At 44.9% G+C, this 19,190-nt stretch overlaps 1 protein-coding gene across 1 annotated transcript in view; it reads left to right on the top strand.

Annotated features, from left to right (window-relative positions):
* Nucleotides 1-19,190, top strand: part of lnpep (leucyl/cystinyl aminopeptidase) — a 107,751-nt gene that overhangs the window by 45,476 nt on the left and 43,085 nt on the right. The window contains exon 6 of the mRNA XM_055633288.1: nt 11,213-11,367. Coding sequence (XP_055489263.1) covers nt 11,213-11,367 — 155 coding nt within the window. The remainder of the gene's footprint in view (nt 1-11,212; nt 11,368-19,190) is intronic.

Here is a 19,190-nt window from a genome sequence, read left to right as displayed (position 1 = left end):
TCCATCACATCGCTGTGATGGAAGGCCAAAAAAACGTATCTCTCCACTGCACTCTCCCCAACCCCCGATGTCAGAGTCAAAGTCAAAGCCCCCGGCTGGCGATGGCGATTGTCCCGCGGCCATTAAAGCCACGCCGGGTGATGCAAGGTCGCACACCGGGTTCTTGATGTTCGAGCCCCCGGCGTGCTCTCGCAGAGTCCCGTGGCCATTCCAAGCCGCGCGGGGCGGTGCTGTGAGGCCCCGCTCCAGGAGCTCTTCGACCCCGCAACTCGGGCGGGAGATGTCGCCGTTGCGAGAGCCCTGAAAAGCGGTCTCCCTCCAGGGACCCGCGGGCTCCCGGTGCCGCCATCCGCCAGACCCGCAGTTGCAGCCTCCGAATCTCCGGAGGTCGGGCTGCAGCAGCGCTCCACCACCGCTCCGCCCGCTCCGGACTCGGCCAGCTCCGCGACGGTGAGGTGAGTAGTCGGCACCAGAGCCCCCGGTCTTCCTGTTGGAGGCCGCTCCTCGTTGCAGCCCCAACGACAACGGAGACCCGACAAAGAAAGGTCTGGTCTCCCGTGCAGGGAGAGATTAAAAGTTACCCCCTCCCTCCCACACACACACCCCAACAAAAAATAACAAAAACTACATAGAAACATAGACAAAAAATAATAAAAACGCAGACGGGCTGCAGAGGCCGCTGCTGACGAGAGTCGCGCCGCCTATCGTAATGTAACCTTTCATCTCCACATGCTTGGCACAGATTCATTATAAATCCCTGGGATGAAAGTCATAGGGGTGGGGCAAATCCATTTCCTGAAAAACAAATGTTGATCATTGCGATAAGCAGAAATTAAAATAAACAAAAAAAAAACGCACAATTGAGAAGTAAATTGCTAAATTGAATGCAGGGGGAACCCAGCAAGGCAACATCTGTGATGGGAATGGTCAGACAACATTTCAGGTCAAGATCCTTCTGAAGCCACTGTCTTAGAATAAAGGGGAGGTAATTTAAGACTGAGGTGAGAAAAAACGTTTTCAACCAGAGAGTTGTGAATTTATGGAATTCCCTGTCACAGAGGGCAGTGGAGGCCAAGTCACTGGATGGATTTAAGAGAGAGTTCGATGGAGCTCTAGGGGCTAGTGGAGTCGAGGGATATGGGGAGAAGGCAGGCACGGGTTATTGAAAAGGGACGATCAGCCATGATCACAATGAATGGCGGTGCTGGCTCGAAGGGCCAAATGGCCTCCACCTGCACCTATTTTCTATGTTTCTAAGACTCTTAAGCTGTATACAACATATATGTTATGGGGAAAAACATTATTTAAAGGTTGGAGACTTTAATTTATTGTTAATATTTTACAGGTGCATTTTGCATATTCTGTTTAGATTAGTTTATTATTGTTACTTGTAGCGAGGTACAGTGAAAATTGCTTTTGTTGCGTGTTATCCAGTTGGCGTAAAGACTACATGATTCCAATCAAGCTGTCCACTGTATACCAATACAGAATAAAGGATGTAATGTTTAGTGCAAGATAAAGTACAATTAAAGATAATTTGAAGGTCTCCAATGAGATAGATGGGAGATAAGGACCACTCTCCAGCTGGTGAGAAGATTGTTCAGTTGCCTGATAACAGCTGGGAGGAAACTCCCTGGATCTGGAGAGCATCCCAGGGCTGGCAGTTTAAATCCCAACACTAATCTCCTTCGTTCCACGGAACGGGGGTTCCCCTCCTCCATCATAGATGAGGCTTGCACCAGGGTCTCTTCCATACCCCGCAACTACTCTCTCTCCCTCCCCATCCCCCCCCCCCCCCCCACTCGCAACAAGGGCACAGTCCCCCTAGTCCTCACCTTTCACCCCACCAGCCGTCACATACAACAAGTAATCCTCCGTCAGTTTCGCCACCTCCAACGTGACCCCACCACTCGCCACATCTTCCCATCTCCCCCCATGTCTGCCTTCCGCAAAGACCGCTCCCTCCGTAACTCCCTTGTCAATTCTTCCCTTCCCTCCCGTACCACCCCCTCCCCGGGCACTTTCCTTTGCAACCGCAAGAGATGCAACACTTGTCCCTTTACCTCCCCCCTCGACTCCGTTCAAGGAACCAAGCAGCGTTCCAGGTGTGACAGAGGTTTACCTGCATAGAAACATAGAAATTAGGTGCAGGAGTAGGCCATTCGGCCCTTCGAGCCTGCACCACCATTCAATATGATCATGGCTGATCATCCAACTCAGTATCCCGTACCTGCCTTCTCTCCATACCCTCTGATCCCCTTAGCCACAAGGGCCACATCTAACTCCCTCTTAAATATAGCCAATGAACTGGCCTCAACTACCCTCTGTGGCAGAGAGTTCCAGAGATTCACCACTCTCTGTGTGAAAAATGTTCTTCTCATCTCGGTTTTAAAGGATTTCCCCCTTATCCTTAAGCTGTGACCCCTTGTCCTGGACTTCCCCAACATCGGGAACAATCTTTCTGCATCTAGCCTGTCCAACCCCTTAAGAATTTTGTAAGTTTCTATAAGATCCCCTCTCAATCTCCTAAATTCTAGAGAGTATAAACCAAGTCTATCCAGTCTTTCTTCATAAGACAGTCCTGACATCCCGGGAATCAGTCTGGTGAACCTTCTCTGCACTCCCTCTATGCACTCCTTCCTCAGATTTGGAGACCAAAACTGTACGCAATACTCCAGGTGTGGTCTCATCAAGACCCTGTACAACTGCAGTAGAACCTCCCTGCTCCTATACTCAAATCCTTTTGCTGTGAATGCTAACATACCATTTGCTTTCTTCACTGCCTGCTGCATCTGCATGCCTACATTCAATGACTGGTGTACCATGACACCCAGGTCTCGCTGCATCTCCCCTTTTCCTAGTCGGCCACCATTTAGATAATAGTCTGCTTTCCTGTTTTTGCCACCAAAATGGATAACCTCACATTTATCCACATTATACTGCATCTGCCAAACATTTTCCCACTCACCCAGCCTATCCAAGTCACCTTGCAGTCTCCTAGCATCATCCTCACAGCTAACACTGCCCCCCAGCTTAGTGTCATCCGCAAACTTGGAGATATTGCCTTCAATTCCCTCATCCAGATCATTAATATATATTGTAAATAGCTGGGGTCCCAGTACTGAGCCTTGCGGTACCCCACTAGTCACTGCCTGCCATTGTGAAAAGGACCCGTTTATTCCTACTCTTTGCTTCCTGTTTGCCAGCCAGATCTCTATCCACATCAATACTGAACCCCCAATGCCGTGTGCTTTAAGTTTGTATACTAATCTCTTATGTGGGACCTTCCCGAAAGCCTTCTGGAAGTCCAGCATCTCCTCCAACCTCATCTATTGCATCCGCTGCTCTAGATGTCATCTGATCTACATCGGTGAGACCAATCACTTCGCCGAACACCTCCGCTCGGTCCGCAATAATCAACCTGACCTCCTGGTGGCTCAGCACTTCAACTCCCCCTCCTATTCCGTATCCGACCTCTCTGTCCTGGGTCTCCTCCATGGCCAGAGCGAGCAACACCGGAAATTGGAGGAACAGCACCTCATATTCCGCTTGGGGAGTCTGCATCCTGGTGGTATAAACATTGAATTCTCCCAATTTTGTTAGCCCTTGCTGTCTCCTCCCCTCCCTCAGCCCTCTGGCTCCTCCTCCTCCTCCTCGTCATCAGTCTGAAGAAGCCCGAAAGCCTATGTCGCTCCACCCAGTTCTGCAAATTCCAGATAGTGGTGATGCTGGCTCCAGCATTTTTGTGTACCTTCCTTCAACTGAAATCTCCATTCCAGATCAAGTGGTGATTTCTACGTTACTTAATGAGGCTTGGTCTTTAATATATCTCTGAGCCTAGTTCTCTTATTCATAATCATGCCACCCAGGTGCAAAACTGGGGGCAGTTCTGCAATTCATTTCAAACTTGCAGTCCTGTGTGTACTGATTGGGTCACTATTTAAAATGTTTGTTAACACAATGTCACCGCTAATATTTTGTAGATTGTACCGGCAGAATTTTTGCCCATTTGAAATCATTTTTTCTGGGTACCAACATTTCAAAGATTAAGTTTTTATATTAAAATGGGAAAAGTCCTGAGCCAAAACTTTTCACTCATTCCATTTTGCTGTAAGTGCGCTACTGAGACTTGATACTGATACTGACGTAGGTAGGAACAGGGAGTGAAGAGAAGTTGGGCAGAGGATTAAAAAGCAGAACCCTGAGGGCTTTTGCTAAAAATACATCTATAGATGCTCGTGAACACATCATCAGTGATGTAATGTGGGGTCATTGGGTGTTTCGGGTCTTTCAACATCAGACACCCTCACCCAGGCGACCCAGCCGTGGTTGATCAGACCACGACTTGTGTTCAGGTGGCATTCGCTCCTCCCCATGGACCTCCTCTCCTGATCCAGAGCCATCTCGAGGCCTTCTCCGCTGCCTCTGTGGTGTTCTTGATGGCCCTTCTCCTCGCCACTCCGTTGATGCCCAGTGCACTCAAGGCTTTGTAGAGCGATTGCCCTGCAAAACCTCTGCAGCCAACCTCGATGGGCGTACACCTTGCCTTCCAGCCCCCAGCCCTGCTTGCGGCAGTCTATGACCAGCTCTTCATACTTGGTCATCTTCCTCTAGTAATAGAAACATAGAAAATAGGTGCAGGAGTAGGCCATTCAGCCCTTCGAGCCTGCACCGCAATTCGACATGATCATGGCTGATCATCCAACTCAGTATCCTGTACCTGCTTTCTCTTCATACCCCCTGATCCCTTTAGCCACAAGGGCCACATCTAACTCCCTCTTAAATATAGCCAATGAACTGGCCTCAACTACCTTCTGTGGCAGAGAATTCCACAGATTCACCACTCTCTGTGTGCGAAAAAAAGTTTTTCTCATCTCGATCCTAAAAGATTTCCCCCTTATCCTTAAACTGTGACCCCTTGTTCTGGACTTCCCCAACATCGGGAACAATCTTCCTGCATCTAGCCTGTCCAACCCCTTAAGAATTTTGTACGTTTCTATAATCTTCTAAATTCTAGTGCGTACAAGCTGAGTCTATCCAGTCTTTCTTCATATGAAAGTCCTGACATCCCAGGAATCAGTCTGGTGAACCTTCTCTGCACTCCCTCTATGGCAAGAATGTCTTTCCTCAGATTAGGTAATACCCGGATTACTCCTGGTACCATGTGTCAGTGAGGATCGTAATAGGCAGATAGGACAGATTAATGTGTGGCTCAGGAGTTAGTGCAGGGGGCAGGGATACAGAATTCTTAGCCCATTGGGATCTTTTCCTGGGAGGCTTCGCTGGGAGAAATTGTTATTGGGTAAGTCTACATCTAGCATGTGGGATTAGTTTACAGGCCAGTTGATCGATGTTCAGAACTGGCATGATCCAGTGAGGAGGAGGGATCAGGGAGGTAAAGTAAAGGGAACATGATCATTTAAAAAATTCTTCCTCTGATCCCATGTGACCTTCAATTTTGCCCTCTGTTTTTATGTAGCTCTGCTATAGGGTAAGGTTTTTTTTATCATCTACCCTAATTATGCACATCAATTTTGTATACTTCAATCGGGTCCATCCCCTGCTTTTTCTGAACCAAAGAAGACAATCTTTAACCATCCAATCTCTCCTTGTAACTGCAAAGATTAATCAGAATCAAAAAAATTGCCAGACTGGATTTCCACGGAACAAACCCATACTGACAACCTTTGATTAATCCCTGTCATTCTAAGCATACATGAATGCTGTCCCCCCCTGATTTCTTTTTCCAATAACATTCCTACCAATGACTTTAGACTTATGGCCTGTAATTATCTACTATCCTATATCCTGCTATCCTCCAACTATCTGGTATCTCATCTTTGACAATCAAAGATTACAATATCCCTGTCACAGCCTCAACAATCTCTTCCCTTGACTCTCCTAGTATTCAGCGTTGGTTCTTGCAGACTTTGGGACGTGTACACCTTCTGGCCATCAAATACATCAAGCGTCTCCTCCTTATCCACTGTCCTCTCTGAATTCCTCAATTATAAGTCCCCCTTCCTTAGTGAATACAGATGAGAAGAATTCATTAAGAGCCCGTCCACAGTTTCTGGTTCCATGCATATTGCTCTTTTGGTGTTTTATGGGCCTTCGGTTCTTTCTCTGCTAAGGCTCTTGGCCTTAATATACTTCAAACTGCTTTAGATGTTCCTTAATCTACCCACCAGTGGCAGTTACGCCCTTCTAGTTTCTGTTCTCCATGATGTTCTACAAAATTACTCCCCTCCCTCTCCTGCTGAATGTCAGGCCTGTATAATATCAACAGCAAGCCCTTTTTGTTTGTAAAGCCCAGGCACTTACGACATCCTCCCTCATTACTGCAGTGACTTTATTTTTGTAATGTCATCTCTTTTACACCCCTTTGTTATGCCTGGAATGTTGATTTTCCTGGCCTGCCCCCCTTACAGCTATTCCTCTGTGACAGCAGCAATATCATATTCCCATAAACTAATCTAAGCCTCAGTTCATATGCCTCACTGGTCAGACTCTTTAGATTAAAGCAGTTCCAATTTAGCTTTGCATTTCTCCCATGCGCATGGTCTGCCAACTACATTGCCTTTTTATTTGTAATATACTTAAGATGTACTTAATCACATCTCCACTCCCTTACCACCCATTTGTTTATGGTAGTCAGTGCCGCATTCCCTCCCACACTTTTGTTGAAAGCCGCTCCAATTGCATAACTTCCTATATTGAACATTTCTTTCTATGTTGATGCAATATATTTACACCATGTATTAGTATTTTGTGGATTTCTTCATATAACAAAGTCTGATACCTATGTCTTTCTGCTTAGTTTTGGTCTTGGCATTTACCAGCCAGAGTACAGAAGAACATTAGCACAAATAAAGCTGATAAATAGATGTATATAGTTGAAGGTTATAATGTTCGAAACAGTCAATCAGAACAAGGCCATGAATTTTGACATGACCTGTAATGGAGAACGTTAAGCTTTACTGACAACTGCAAGGACATGTCAATGCAGAGTCTCTGTTCATATGTCCTTGCCAAGCAGTCTGACATGGAGCAACAAAATATATAACAGATTGCTATTTTGGTACAGAGAAATATAATGAATTCATCAAGGCCACCTCCTTCAATACTGGGTTTCGGCCCGAAACGTCGCCTATTTCCTTCGCTCCATAGATGCTGCTGCACCCGCTGAGTTTCTCTAGCTTTTTTGTGTACCTTCCTTCAATACTTTTATTGTACTTTTATGTTTTATCATTCTTTGACCTTTAAAACACACGCTTTTTCTGGATATGACATTGTCAAAAAATATATCAAAGAACTTGTATTGCTGGAGACTATTACTTCCTCTTGTCCATTGCTATTAATCCTGTGTATTTTATTCTTCTGGATTAGCCTAACATGGGAGAATCTTATCAAATGTCTTGCTAAAATCCACGTAGACAACATCCACTTCCCTACTCTGATCGATTACCTTTGTCACCACCTAAAAAAACAATATCAAGTTAGTAAGACACAACCTGCTGTTTAGAAAGCCATGCTGACTGTCCCTAATTAACCCATTAACTGGGAGTAAATCTTATTCCAAAGAATCCTCTCCCGTAGAAACATAGAAAATAGGTGCAGGAAGAGGCCATTCGGCCCTTCGAGTCAGCATCGCCATTCATTGTGATCATGGCTGATCGTCCCCTATCAATAAGTTTAACTAAGTTACAGAGATAGGTTGAATAAGTTAGGTCTTTATTCTCTGGAGCGCAGAAGGTTAAGGGGGGAACCTGATAGAGGTCTTTAAAATGATGAGAGGGATAGACAGAGTTGATGTGGACAAGCTTTTCCCTTTGAGAATAGGGAAGATTCAAACAAGAGGACATGACTTCAGAATTAAGGGACAGAAGTTTAGGGGTAATATGAGGGGGAACTTCTTTACACAGAGAGTGGTAGCGGTGTGGAATGAGCTCCCAGTGGAAGTGGTGGAGGCAGGTTAATTGGTATCATTTAAAAATAAATTGGATAGGCATATGGATGAGAAGGGAATGGAGGGTTATGGTATGAGTGCAGGCAGGTGGGACTAAGGGGAAAAAAAATTTGTTCGGCATGGACTTGTAGGGCCGAGATGGCCTGTTTCCGTGCTGTAATTGTTATATGGTTATATGTTATATGGTTATATGGTTAATAACCCGTGCCTGCCTTCTCCCCATATCCCTTGACTCCACTAGCCCCTAAAGCTCTATCTAACTCTTTCTTAAATCCATCCAGTGGCTTGGCCTCCACTGCCCTCAGTGACAGGGGATTCCATAAATTCACAACTCTCTGGGTGAAAACGTTTTTTCTCACCCCAGTCTTTAATGACCTCCCCTTTATTCTAAGACTGTGGCCCCTGGTTCTGGATTCGCCCAACATTGCAACATTTTCCCTGCATCTAGCTTGTCCAGTCCTTTTATAATATTATATGTTTCTATAAGATACCCCCTCCTCCTTCTAAACTCCAGTGAATACAAGCCTAGTCTTTTCAATCTTTCCTTATATGACAGTCCCGCCATCCCAGGGATCAATCTCGTGAACCTACGCTGCACTGCCTCAATCACAAGGATGTCCTTCCTCAAATTAGGAGACCAAAACTGTACACAATGCTCCCGATGTGGTCTCACCAGAGCCCTATACACCCGATACACCAGAGCCCTATAGCTTCCCTACCACAGACGGGAGGCTCATCCACTTATTTCCTGGATTCTTCCCACTACCCTTCTTAAAGGGACAACAATAGCTACTCTCTAATCCTTTGGTCTATGACTAGAAAAGACACAATGATCTTTGTTAAGGCTTCTGCAATCTCCTCTCTTGCCCCTCTCAATAATTTTGGATACATTCCATCAGGTTTTGGGGATTTATTCACCTTAATATTTTTCAAAACACCAACACCACCTCCATAATCTCAAGCAGACCTTGTACATTAGTATTCTCCACACTGACATGATCCTCCCATGTCCTTCACTTCGAGAAAACAGATGAAATTTAGGACTTTGCCTAGAATCCCAGACCCCCAAAATCCGTCCTTTATCTTCTCCCTGGTTACCCTGGTGTTTTTAGTATAGGTATGAAAAGTATTGGGATTTTTGTTGGGATTTCATGGCCTCTTGCTCCTTCCAATGACCAAACTTGAGTTTGTTCCTCCTTGTATTCCTCACAGAAGAGGTTCAAAAAGGGCATAATTTAAGGTTATATAATAATAATAATAATAATAATAATAATAATCTTATTTATATAGCACATTTTTAGTCAACTTGCATTGACCCCAAAGTGTTTCACATAATTACATTACATTTGCACACAGGCAGGTGGGTGAAGTGTCTTAAGGTATGCACTCCAAGGGGATTCGAACCGGCTACCTTCCGGTCGCCACCAACTTAGCCCATTGCGATCTGTCGTCCCTTATAGGGGTAAAGAGAGGCTCTTTTTTTTCACAAGGATGATTAGACTCTGTAATGCGTTGCTTGAGGGGGTAATAGAGGCAGAGATTCTGTTGACATTTAGGAAGTACCTAGACAGGCACTTGGATTGCCAAGGAATAGAAGTTTACGGGCCAAGTACTAGTAAATTGAATTAATCTAGATAGATACTCATTGCTCAATGAGCCCTGTGGCTTTGTTGTTAGACATGGCCTTCAAACTCTTCAAACTAACTGATCAGTTATCCAATCCCATTTTTTTTCCTTGAGGTTCCCAACCTTGATGTGTTTACATTACTGTACTTGTACTATTGTCTGTGCAGATGACACCAGTGGCATCAACACTCGATGCTGTACTCTGCTTAGAATCTAAGCTAGAATCCAACTCATCGCCCCATCTGCTGCACCTTGTTGACCACAGTTTAAAGTGATGCATCCTTTTTCCCTCCCCTTCCCAATACAAAAGGAATTACTTTACTCATTTAATTAAGTTAGTAGGAAGGTAGCATGAATTAATATGTTATCATTTACAATTGGGACTAATAGGAGCAGGCAACCAGAGCCAGCTGTTAAGTCTTTCAGCTCTGCTCTAATATTCTACATGCTGACAATTGATCATCCACACTTTTTCTTTCTGCCTTATTCCTTGAAACCTTTGGCATTAAGAAATATATCTACTTCTGTGAATTTGCACCACGACTAGACCTACACCATCTTTGTGGTTGAGAATTTCACTGCTTCATCACCGTATTGGAGAAGAAATACCTCGGTCTAATAAATGGCATCCTTTCCATCTTGAGATTGGGCCCTGGTTCTGGACTCTCCAGATAGTAGGAACATTCCCTTTTGTACCTACTCCGTCTAGTACTGTTAGAATTGCAGGTCCTATAAGATCCTCTTTCATTCTTATAATCTCCAGTGAATATTGGCCTAACCAACTAATTTTTTTAATCTGCTCCTGGTCCTGTTAACCCAGGGATGAATCTCACAAATCTTCGTTAACCTTTGTTGCCGTCCCTATGTGGCAAGAGCATCATTCCACAGAGGAAACTAAAACTGTGCACATAATTTGTAATAGGGTCTTAGCAAGGTCCTACCCAGCTGCAGCAAGGTATAGAACCAACTGCAGATGCTTGTTTTCACAAAGGAACGCAAAGTGCCAGAATAACTCAACGGGTCAGGGAGCATCTCTGGATATCATAGATAGGTGAGGTTTCAGGTCGGGATTATTTTTCAGATCATTCAGAAGTTTCTTGACCCAGATCTGAAGGGTCCAGACCCATAATGTCAACAACCCATGTTTTCCAGGGATGCTGCCTGAACCGCTGAGTTACTCTGGCACTTTATGTCCTTTTACAGCAATATATCCTTGTTTTAATGCTCATCCTCTTGCAATGAAAACTAACATAGCTTTTTATCTTTCTGACCTTTTTATCTTTTATCATGTTGCACTTGAGTGCTTGCTTTCAGAAACTGGTGTGCAAGGCCATCTACATTTCATTGCACCTTTCCTCGTCCCATTCTATTGCCATTCAGATCATCTTTAAGCTTTCAGAACTGAAGTGAACTGAAGATAATGTTATTCTAACCACATTAACATGCATCTGCCATCCATTTGCTCAATGACCCGAGTGTCAAAGTTTTGTTGGAAACTCTGCATCATGGTCACAGCTTGCCTTCCCTTCCCTTTCTGCCACCCACCCCTCCCTCCTTCCCTCAATTTATTATTGTTGTCATTTCTTTGCATTGAACATTTGTATTTCCTTTTTATAGATCTGGTGGCTCTTCCTGATTTTGAAGCAGGAGCCATGGAAAATTGGGGTCTAATCACCTTTAGAGAAACAGCACTTCTTTACAATGAAGAGACTGCTTCTATAATGGACAAACAAATAGTTACCATAGTGATTGCTCACGAGTTGGCTCATCAGGTATTTCAAATTTACCCAATAATGTAGATTTTGCATGAATTCAACAGCTAATAATGAACAGATAGATTACTTTGATCAGGATGTTGCATAACCCTTTTAAGACTTTGAAGTTGTGCTCATGCTAATTTCAACATAGTGTTTGAATATGCTTTTGTTATGCCTCCCTTTGATCTGGTATTTTGTTGCTTCACATGCTTGATCAACGGTGTGTTATCATTAATGTCATTATTATTAATGTTTAGTGTTTTCTGAGTCATTCGTAACTGTCATTGTATGTCAGGTTGTTACTTGTGGGCGGAGCACCAAGGCAAATTCCTTGTATGTGAATACTTGGCCAATAAACATACTTACTTACATGTTGAGAGGGGAAAGATTAAAAAGGGATCTGAGGGAACTCTTTCATGCGGAGGGTATGCGTGCATGGAACAAACTGCCGGAGGTGGTGGTAGAGATGGGTACAATTATGACATACACCTAAAAGACACCTGGGGATATGAATAGGAAAGGTTTGGAAGTCTAACACCAGGTGCAGGCTAGTGGGATAGCTCAGTTAGTCCATTGGGTCAGCATATGTGAGTTGGGCCGAAGGATCTGGAGGATAAATGCGTGGCTGAAGGACTGGTGCAGAGGGCAGGAATTCAAGTTTCTGGATCATTGGGACCTCTTTTGTGGAAGGTGCGACCTGTACAAAAAGGATGGGTTGCACTTGAACCCGAGGGGGACCAATATCCTGGTGGGGAGATTTGCAAAGGCTACTGCGGAGACTTTAAACTAGAACGGTTGGGGGGAGGGACTCAAATAGGAAAAGCTAGTAGTCAGTGTATGAGGCAGGAGGCAGAGAAGGGTAGCACTCAGACACAAAATGTAGGGGATCACAAGATAATAAACAGAAAATACGAGGGGATGGGTTTCTTAAATGTGTATATTTTAATGCTAGGAGCATTGTAAGAAAAGTGGATGAGCTTAGAGCCTGGATTGACACCTGGAAGTATGATGTTGTGGCGATCAGTGAAACATGGTTGCAAGAGGGCTGTGATTGGAATCTAAATATTCCAGGATTTCGTTGCTTCAGGTGTGATAGAATTGGAGGGGCAAGAGGTGGAGATGTTGCATTGCTTGCCAGGGAAGATATTACAGCAGTGCTTTGGCAGGATAGATTAGAGGGCTCGTCTAGGGAGGCTATTTGGATGGAACTGAGAAATGGGAAAGGGGTAGCAACACTTATAGGGGTGTATTATAGACCGCCAAATGGGGAGCGAGAATTGGAAGAGCAAATATGTAAGGAGATCGCAGATATTAGTAGTAAGCACAAGGTAGTGATTGTGGGAGATTTCAATTTTCCACACATAGACTGGGAAACACATTCTGTAAATGGGCTGGATGGTTTGGAGTTTGTAAAATGTGTGCAGGATAGTTTTTTGCAGCAATACATAGAGGTACCTACTGGCGAAGGGGCAGTGCTGGACCTCCTGTTAGGAAATGAGACGGGTCAGGTGGCGGAGGTATGTGTTGGGGAACACTTCGGGTCCAGTGATCACAATACCATTAGTTTCAATATAATTATGGAGAGGGTCAGAACTGGACCTAGGGTTGAGATTTTTGATTGGAGAAAGGCTAACTTTGATGAGATGCGAGATGATTTAAAGGAGTGAACTGGGATATTTTGTTTTATGGGAAAAATGTAGAAGAGAAATGGAGGACATTTAAAGGGGAAATTTTAATACAGAATCTTTATGTCCCTGATTGGTTGAAAGGAAATAGTAAAAATTGGAAAGAGCCCTGGTTTTCAAGGGAAATTGGACACTTGGTTCGGAAAAAGAGAGAGATCTACAATAATTATAGGCAGCATGGAGTAAATGAAGTGCTTGAGGAGTATAAAGAATGTAAAAAGAATCTTAAGAAAGAAATTAGAAAAGCTAAAAGAAGATATGAGGTTGCTTTGGCAAGTAAGGTGAAAGCAAATCCAAAGGGTTTCTACAGCTATATTAATAGCAAATGGTATGAGTGCAGGCAGGTGGGACTAAGGGAAAAAAAAGTTGTTCGGCACGGACTTGTAGGGCCGAGATGGCCTGTTTCCGTGCTGTAATTGTTATATGGTTAAAGGATAACGAGGGATAAAATTGGTCCATTAGAGAGTCAGAGTGGACAGCTAGCTGCAGAGCAAAAAGAGATGGGGGAGATATTGAACAATTTATTTTCTTCGATATTCACCAAGGAGAAGGATATTGAATTACTAGACCAACTGTTTCCCCCAACGTGAGGTTGTGGGGGGGAGGAGGCGGCATGCAGCGTCACACACACACTATCTATCTTCCCCCACACTCACGCTAATTACCCCCCTTGATATTATATTAATATTATTAATTTGCTCCTTTTACCCCATAAACACCCTATCTACTGACACTTAGCCCCCAACTTGCAGTCACACCTAGGGGGGGGGGGGGGGGGGGGGGGTAGCGAGTGAGGGCAGAGAGAGAGGGGGGCAGAGAGAGAGAGACAGACACACAGAGAGAGAGGGGCAAGAGGGAGAGGGGGTGGAGAAGAGGGAGGGGATGGGTGAGGGGAATGGTGGGGGAAGAATGGAGGAGAGAGAGGATGAGAGTGAGGGGGAGAGAGAGGGGGTGCTGAGAGGGGGGTGGGGGGGCGCAGGGAGGGGGAGGTAGGGGGGTGGGTGGAGGGAAGAGGGTAGGGTATGGGGTGTGGAGGGGGAGGGAGGGAGGGGGGGGAGGATGGTGGGGAGGAGGAGGGGGAGGAGAGGAGGGGGGGAGGGGGAGGAGACAGGGGGGGGGGGGAGGGGGATGTGGGGGAGAGAAGGGGGGAGGGGGGGGGAGAGAGGGGAGAGGGGGATGGAGAGGAGGAGAAGAGGGAGGGTGGGTGAGAGGGGAATGGTGGGGGAGGAGTGGAGGAGAGAGAGGATGAGAGAGGGGGTGAGGTGGGGAGGGGGGGGGGTGGTAGGGGAGAGGGTGGAGGGAAGTGGGGTGTGGGGTGTGGGGGGGGTTTAGCGGAGGGAGGGTGGGGGTGGGGAGGAGGGGGAGGGAGGAGGAGAGGGGAGGAGGGGGGGAGAGAAGGAAGGAGGGGGGAGGGGTGGGGGGTGGAGAGGAGGGGGGGGGGAAGGGAGAAAGAGGGTGTGTGAGAGGTGGGGAGCAGGTAGGGGGAGGGGGGAGGGGGGGGAAAAAGAGGGGGAGTAGGGGTGTGTGGAGGGGAGGAGGGTTTAGGGGAGGGAGGGGGGGGGGGGGGGGGGGGGAAGGAGGAGAAGGGGGGGGGGGGGAGGAAGGAGGGGGGGGGGGAGAGGAGAGGGGGGGGGGGGAGAGAGGGGGGAGGGGGGGGGGGAGAGGAGAGGGGGGGGGGGGAGAGGAGAGGGGGGGGGGGGGGGGGAGAGGAGGGGGGGGGGGGGAGAGGAAAGGGGGGGGGAGAACCTAAAAAAAAACATTTTAGAACCAAAAAAGACACATTCTGCAAGCATTGTAGAACCAAAAGACACATTCTGCAAGCGTTTTAGAACCACTAAGGCCACTTACATTTGAGTAAACATGTGTTCAGTGTTATTCACAGCTCAGAGAAACGTGACCCTCTGCCTTCCTCCATCTTGAAGTGAATGTGAGGCACACCACTTCCTGGTTTTATAGTCCCTCCCCACTGCCGCCAGCGGGGGCAGCAGAGAGAATGGGGAATTTTGTAAAAACATTAATATATCCGTCATTTTTCATCGACGGGGAAAAATCCTTGGCACGCATACGGCGGAGGGGGGCTCTGAGCAAGGTGGCAAAAAATTACGGCCGTAGGCGGCGGCGTTATCTCGGAAATCGCAGCACAGATGGCCAAAACCGGCCAAGAACAGACTTTTAGTGATATACTAGACCAAGTGCAGACCCGTTGGGTCTGCTCCCCCAATGGTGTGATCCCCAACCCAATATTCCACCATGCACCCGTCTCCTCCAACGGAACTGAACCCGTTCCCAAATGTAAGATTCCAGCAATCCCCTGCCTCCCTCAGCAGTGGATTGAAAAAAAAACTCCAATTGCACCTCCCTGCCTGCTGCAGCAGTTCCAATTGCAATACCAATTGGCCCTCCCCCTCCTGTTGAAGCACTTGCTGTGATATCCCATTGAGGTGAAAAGTTCAGAGTGTTCCTGTCTTGCAACTTTGTTTTGAAGTGTGTTGGAAGCTGATAGGAAGGAGCAGCGAATCAAAAGGAAGAAAGGCAGCCGGCAGCCGGACGGACGGCAGGCGGCAGCCACAGATTTTTATATATTAATAGATAAGATAAGATGTGAGGTAAGGGAAACAAGTAGAGTAGCTATGGAAACTATGAAATTTAAAGAAGAGGAAGTACTGACACTTTTGAAAAATATAAAAGTGGATAAGTCTCCAGGTCCTGACAGGATATTCCCATGGACATTGAGGGAAGTTAGTGTAGAAATAGCAGGGGCTATGACAGAAATATTTCAATTGTCATTAGAAACGGGAATAGTGCCGGAGATTGGCGTACTGCGCACGTTGTTCCATTGTTTAAAAAGGGTTCTAAGAGTAAACCTAGCAATTATAGACCTGTTAGTTTGACGTCAGTGGTGGGCAAATTAATGGAAAGGATACTTAGAGATAATATATATATAAGCATCTGGATAAACAGGGTCTGATAAGGAACAGTCAACATGGATTTGTGCCTGGAAGGTCATGTTTGACTAATCTGCTTGAATTTTTTGAAGAGGTTACTCGGGAAATTGATGAGGGTAAAGCAGTGGATGTTGTCTACATGGACTTCAGTAAGGCCTTTGACAAGGTTCCTCATGGAAGGTTGGTTAAGAAGGTTCAATTGTTGGGTATTAATGGTGGAGTAGCAAGATGGATTCAACAGTGGCTGAATGGGAGACGCCAGAGAGTAATGGTGGGTGGCTGTTTGTCAGGTTGGAAGCCGGTGACTAATGGGGTGCCGCAGAGATCTGTGTTGGGTCCACTGTTGTTTGTCATGTACATCAATGATCTGGATGAAGGTGTGGTAAATTGGATTAGTAAGTATGCAGATGATACTAAGATAGGTGGTGTTGTGGATAATGAAGTAGATTTTCAAAGTCTACAGAGAGATTTAGGCCATTTGGAAGTGGGCTGAAAGATGGCAGATGGAGTTTAATGCTGATAAGTGTGAGGTGCTACATCTTGGCAGGACAAATCAAAATAGGACGTACATGGTAAATGGTAGTGAATTGAGGAATGCAGTTGAACAGAGGGATCTAGGAATAACTGTGCACAGTTTCCTGAAGGTGGAATCTCATGTAGATAGGGTGGTAAAGAAAGCTTTTGGTGTGCTGGCCTTTATAAATCAGAGCATTGAGTATAGAAGTTGGGATGTAATGTTAAAATTGTACAAGGCATTGGTGAGGCCAATTCTGGAGTATGGTGTACAATTTTGGTCGCTTAATTATAGGAAGGATGTCAACAAAATAGAGAGAGTACAGAGGAGATTTACTAGAATGTTGCCTGGGTTTCAGCAACTAAGTTACAGAGAAAGGTTGAACAAGTTAGGTCTTTATTCTTTGGAGCGCAGAAGGTTAAGGGGGGACTTGATAGAGGTCTTTAAAATGATGAGAGGGATAGACAGAGTTGACGTGGATAAGCTTTTCCCACTGAGAGTAGGGAGGATTCAAACAAGAGGACATGATTTGAGAATTAAGGGACAGAAGTTTAGGGGTAACATGATGGGGAACTTCTTTACTCGGAGAGTGGTAGCTGTGTGGAATGAGCTTCCAGTGGAAGTGGTGGAGGCAGGTTCGATTTTATCAATTAAAAAAAAATTGGATAGGTATATGGACGGGAAAGGAATGGAGGGTTATGGTCTGAGTGCAGGTAGATGGGACTAGGGGAGAATAAGTGTTCGGCACGGACTAGAAGGGCCGAGTTGGCCTGTTTCCTGCTGTAATTGTTATATGGTTATGTGGTATAGGTAATTTTGAAGTGCCTTATATGATTTCTGAGGCATGTGTTATAATTCAATGAATTAGTATTAGCTTTTCGTCAGCAAAAATGTGCAATTGCCTGCATTTTATTTGCACAATCTTAAAAGTTCCAACAAAGTAGGAACGTTCTATTTTTAATCTTTCCCAAAATAACCATGAATGTAATTCTTGTGGAAAATGGAAAGATTCACATCAGCTTGTTACTTGTTCTGAATGGAGGAAGCTTTGCATTTGGCTGTGAATTGTCCACCCAAGAAAAGGTCAATGTGATGATGAGGAGATGCACGTCATTGCATTGGCACAATACCTCCCCCTCCTCCTACATTAATGCACAAGTATTAATTGGGGATTAAAGTGAACTTCATTAATGGATCTCCGGTGAAGCCTTCTTTAAGGTTTAAGGTGCAATAGTTTACCTTGGTGAATGGACATAGAGGGATTTCAGGATCTAGTCAGAGCCTAAAAGATAATACATTTAAAGATGATTGTATATTTTAGTGTGCCTGTAGGTCGGAAAGACTGTGCTAAGAATGTGGGATGGGGAAACCTATGAGAAACATTCGAAAATTGAAAATGTGTAATACTAATCATTAAAGCACATTAATGTTTTACATCTAATACATAGGATTCATCGCCACCATTTAAAAAAAAAAGTTACTATGAATCAAAAATAAGCCATGCTCTAAGAAGGAAATGCCTTATTTATTGCATGTTAAAGGCTTGATGATAAATGTAATTTATATCTACACCTTTTGCAATTAAAGAAATAGGTGATTTGCATAGAAATGTGTAGCTTTGCTCTTGAGTTGAGAGCAAAAACAAGTTAGGACAATGTAGACTAAATATTGATTAGTGCCTTCCCCAGACCCCCTGCAAAATATTTCCATTCAAACACTTAACAATGTCACTTATCCGATGACTATAACCAGACAGACACATGCGGTGAAGGCAAGAGCAGTGAACATCTGTTGAAGAACCTGTGTGTGATATTAGTTGACAGGCCTACACTGTTCAAAATTCTTCACTTGTCTTCAAAGTTCTTCACAGTCTACAACTGTCATGAAGAAAAAATTAGGCAAGTGACCCAGCATTCAGTACATGCAATGTCTGAGCTGTTATGCAAGTGACAGGTGTACAAAAATGTTAATGTGCACTCTGGCTAAGTTGCCTCCTTCTGTTGTGGTGTGCACTGTCCACAGGGTATGGAGCCAAAGCCAGATATGTTCAAAGGTGAATTTCTATCCATTTCTATTTTTAAATGAAATCCTTTGCAATGAATGACCTTATTGAGAGTGGCCTATATTTACACTAGATGTGTGTGGGGTTTTCACATTTGGCAGCACCATTATTGCAAATTCCATCTATATGTGGACTTTATGTTTAATATTTGGATTTGACCGAGGCAATTTTTGAATTTTGTTCAGTAGAAATAGCATAATGAGAAGGTAATCTTCCATTCTACATAACGGCAATCAGCAAGTAATGAAAGAGTGGTGGAAAAGATGTTAAACTGCGGTTTTACTTAAGATCTTTAAGGAGCAGAGAGCCAAGCATGGTCCAAGATGATTGAAGGCATATCCTGCACAGGAGGGGAATTGATTTACAACAATCTCTCGGGATTGAGAACGGAGAAAGGCTACTTCGATGGGGCAGGACATGGTGTGGAAGATCTTTAAAGATGAATCGCAGGGAAAACAAAAGTTCCGAAAAGCTTCCATTAGCAGTAATTTGGGTTTCATTGTTTGGGTTTCATAAGCAATCGGAGCAGAATTAGGCCATTCGGCCTATCAAGTTTATGCCATTCAATCATGGCTGATATATCGTTCCTTCTCAACACCATTCTCCTGCCTCCTCCCCATAATCCCTGACAC

Source organism: Leucoraja erinacea, chromosome 3, assembly GCF_028641065.1.
Source record: "Leucoraja erinacea ecotype New England chromosome 3, Leri_hhj_1, whole genome shotgun sequence".
Taxonomy (NCBI): domain Eukaryota; kingdom Metazoa; phylum Chordata; class Chondrichthyes; order Rajiformes; family Rajidae; genus Leucoraja; species Leucoraja erinaceus.
This window is presented reverse-complemented; position numbering and strand designations above follow the sequence as displayed.